At 33.5% G+C, this 4138-nt stretch overlaps 1 protein-coding gene across 1 annotated transcript; it reads right to left on the reverse strand.

Annotated features, from left to right (window-relative positions):
• Window positions 1–970: 970 nt before the first annotated feature.
• Window positions 971–3505, reverse strand: LOC145138707 (heat shock 70 kDa protein 18-like). The gene is made up of 2 exons (XM_079072740.1): window positions 3257–3505; window positions 971–2773 (listed from the first exon to the last, which is right to left on the reverse strand). Exons 1-2 carry the CDS (start codon window positions 3471–3473, stop codon window positions 1083–1085), a joined length of 1908 nt encoding a protein of 635 aa, XP_078928866.1. The 5' UTR covers window positions 3474–3505; the 3' UTR covers window positions 971–1082.
• Window positions 3506–4138: the final 633 nt, after the last annotated feature.

Here is a 4138-nt window from a genome sequence, read left to right on the forward strand (position 1 = left end):
AAATGTATAAAATTATATAAATTGGCACGTGTCTAAAAGTTAAATATGAAACATAATAAATAAAAATGATTCTCTAAAGTCTTAACTATAATTTTCAAATTATAAATTTTCCATAATTAGGTTCATTACAAAAATAAAAAATCATATTGCAGCATAAAAATTATTGATAAAATCATCGACGTCAAACATTCCATATTATTTTTTAATCATACACATACACAATTAAATTTATCAACCAATCATTACTTTTATACATATACACAATAAATACTATCAATCAATCTCTACCTTTTTATTGTTTATCAAACAAAAAAAATACAATATTCTATTTGAAAGTTTCAATAGATACAAAAATATATTAATATTATAGTTTAGTTGTATGAAATTAAAAATTATATATGAATTTTGATGTATTTTTTTTTATATAATTTTTAATAAATATGTAGACAATCTACATCGAGAAAATAGGTTGGCAGAGGACTCATTTCTTCAACCGGTTGTCATGATGTATTTTGCTTTTACATTTAACTGAATTGTACCAAAATTACATTCGACCGGTTCGGACATATGAGCACCCAATATACATGGTCTAAAATGGACCAGGCCGTATAAAACCAAGCTTCATAGGCATACATAGTCTTACTGGTGACATATATATAATATGTATTTGTATTTTGTATGTACTCATGTATAATCATGGGCCTTAGTCTTGTTCTTGTATGTATACATTGCTTCTCAATACATGGAATGATTCAAGGGAAATATTGTGCTATTATAGCTAGTATCACAAGCTAGTGTATTGCGTAAAATATTATAAATTAAACAACCAACCAACATATATAGATGGTACTCAAAATTGTCTAAAAACAAAATTAACCAGCTAAAATAGCATTCCGAAATTCATGTTTAATTTGGTTTACAACTTATGAGACCAAATACGAAATAGTTCTTGGTTTAAGAAGTTGCACCTTATTGTTAAACATCATCTAATGAAAATAAAAAGAGGCTTAAGAAGATACCTGAGTCTCACTAGGGTCACCACCATGATTTCGTTCCTGAAACGCTTCCATGCATATGGTTGCCTACGGGCTAATTTTTTGGCTTGGTAGAAACTTTTTGAAAAAATTCCTGGTATACTGTAATTTTTTCCATGTGCTACCCATGTCATTGTGTTTTGATAAAGACTCCAAATGTTTCTTCATGCGCTGAATCTCATCAATAGATACAGCTTGTTTCTGCTCCAGCAACTTGGTTATGTCAGTAATGGCGCTTTCCATTTCCCTCAAGCTCTTACCATGCGCCATATTTTTTATCTTTTTCTTCATGTTGTATACGCAATCCTCTAATGCATTCAATGCATCTGCTTTCTTCTTGTATTCTTGATCCTCCTGTTTGTACTTCTCAGCATCTTTTACCATCTCCTCAATCTGTTCCTCTGTGAGACTTCCAATTTTGGTGGGAATTGTGAGTTTCTGTATCTCACCAGTTGAAATTATCTCCGATGTGACTGTCAGGATGCCATTCACATCTATTTCAAAGTAGTCCCTGAATCGGGTAACTCCTCTTGGAGCCTGTGGTAGAGAGATTGTGTGCTTCGCCATCAAATGGTTATCAGTAGCTCTTGCTCTTTCACCTTGATACACCTTGATAAGTGCAGAAGATTGATTGTCCACGGTTGTAATATAGATTTGGGATTTCTTCGTAGGTATTGGAGTGTTTCGTGGAATCACAACACTAAATACTCCTTCTTTAACTTCTTGACCAACTGACAAAGGAGCGACGTCCATTAACAACAAATTTTGACAGCTCTCGTGTGTGTTACCACTTAACTTTCCCGCCAAAACAGCTGCACCATATGCAACTGCCTCATCAGGGTTTACGCTCTTGTGTAGCTTCTTCTTATCGAAAAAATCTTGCAACATACCATGGACCTTTGGTATTCTAGTCGAGCCACCCACAAGAATCACCTCGTTAACACACGATTTTGGCATCTTTGCATCATTTAAACATGCCTCAAGAGTCTCCATGCACTTATTGAAGAAACCCATGTTCAGCTCTTCAAATTTAGCACGACTGAATTTCATAGAGAAATCAATCCCCTCATGCAAGCAATCTACGTCGATTGAAGTCTGAGTATTGCATGAAAGAATCCTTTTTGCTTTGTCACAAGCACATCTCAGTCTCCCTAATGCTTTTTTGTTCCCTGTCAAGTCTTTATTCCATCTCCTTTTGAATTCTTGAGCACAATGATCCACCATGCGGTTATCAAAATCCTCACCTCCCAAATGAGTGTCACCAGCAACAGCTTTCACTTCAATGGTTCCCCCTTCAGTAATTGTCAATATAGAGACATCAAAAGTGCTACCACCCAGATCAAAGACAAGCACATTGATCTTGCGAGTAATATCAGACTTATTGTCAAGACCATAAGCAATTGCAGCTGCTGTAGGCTCGTTGATCATGCGAATGACATTAAGTCCAGCAATAGTACCAGCATCTTTTGTTGCTTGACGTTGTAAATCATTAAAATAAGCAGGGACAGTTACGACAGCATTTTTAACGGGTTTTCCGAGGTATGATTCAGCTGTTTCTTTCATCTTCCCAAGAATCATAGATGAAATTTCTTCCGCCAAAAATTCCTTCTCTTCACCTTTGTAGGAGACAACAAACTTTGGTGTATCGGCTGACCCTTGTATGACCTTAAAAGGCCACAGCTTCATGTCATCCTGCACTTTGGAATCACTGAATCTCCTCCCAATCAACCTCTTAGCATCTGATATCCAAAATTAATTAGATCAATAACCCAAAACCAACTATGTCAGCAAAGATTTTGATTCCCCCTAGGAGCGGATTTCTTGGTTGTTATTTAAAAAAAGTAATATGCAGTCGGATACATAACGAACGTAGTAAATTAACATCTTCAATTTGACCATGTGAGCTTGTTATTATATCTTATTACTATTTTTCAACCATTTAAACTATTCTTTAACCACTCATTTATCTATTTTGATATTACATTTCTACCAGCCATGGACTCATGGTGTTAGTTTTTTGAATATGGTTTTTCATCAGTCTCCTGATCAAGACCTACACTAATTACTTCAAAAGTTTGGTTTATAACTAGGATGAGAGATTTCATGGATTTAATTAGGAACGATTTTCTCAAATCTAATGGGCCGTCTTAACATTGTTAAATCATTAATCATAACAAGATTAACAACATTCTATAAACAATTAATAGAAAAAAAAAAGTTACCAAATATGGTGTTAGCAGGGTTCATCGCCACTTGATTCTTGGCGCCATCGCCGATGAGACGTTCTCCATCAACAAAAGCAACACATGACGGTGTGATTCGGTTGCCTTGATCATTGGGAATGATTTGGATGCGATCATGCTTCCAAACGGCGACACATGAGTAAGTGGTTCCGAGGTCGATGCCGATCGCCGGTGTGCTGTTTCCTCTGACGTCCATTACAGTCACTTGGATTTCACAATGGAAGATTATGTATATCCCACCTGCCCCTATTCTAAAGTGATATAGGGTCTTTAAAGATACGTAATTCCAAACTACTATCCGAAAATCCGGTTCAAAGGATATTCAGAATTTACTTATTTAATGCTAGCCCTTGTTGTTGATCAATTTTATTATTTTTAGCATATATTTATAAATTGCCTAAATGTAAAGAAAATATATATTGCTGTCAGTAATTCAAGGACATAACATGCTCTCAATTCCCTGGAAACCTTAGCTCATTAAGCGAACCTCTGTAATACCCACACACTATAGTACCATTCTATTAGATTATTTAAAATATTTAAATAAGGAAGAATTTCATATATATCCTTAATAAACATAAAAATATCATATTTATCCGGCATAATCTTTAAATATCATATATATATATATATATATATATATATATATATATATATATATATATATATATATATAAAAGCATTCAAAATATAATATATTGCCCAGGTCTTATTTTTTAACATTTTATAATCATTTTAAAATCATTATTTTAATCAATTGACTATTATACCCTTATTATAAGGTTAAGTTAAAAATATTATTTATACACATCCTAAATATTCAAAATATCATATTTACCCAAATTATATTTTTAATCAACT

The sequence above is a fragment of the Lactuca virosa genome, chromosome 9 (assembly GCF_052849685.1).
Source record: "Lactuca virosa cultivar CGN04683 chromosome 9, Lactuca_virosa_CGN04683_v6, whole genome shotgun sequence".
NCBI lineage: Eukaryota > Viridiplantae > Streptophyta > Magnoliopsida > Asterales > Asteraceae > Lactuca > Lactuca virosa.

Excerpts from the sequence above, each read along its gene's own strand:
- LOC145138707 (XM_079072740.1), bottom strand. The coding sequence starts at position 3,473 with ATGGACGTCAGAGGAAACAGCACACCGGCGATCGGCATCGACCTCGGA. Across the intron at positions 2,774-3,256 it reads CCCTGCTAACACCATATTTG|ATGCTAAGAGGTTGATTGGG; the intron begins GTAACTTTTTTT and ends TTTGGATATCAG.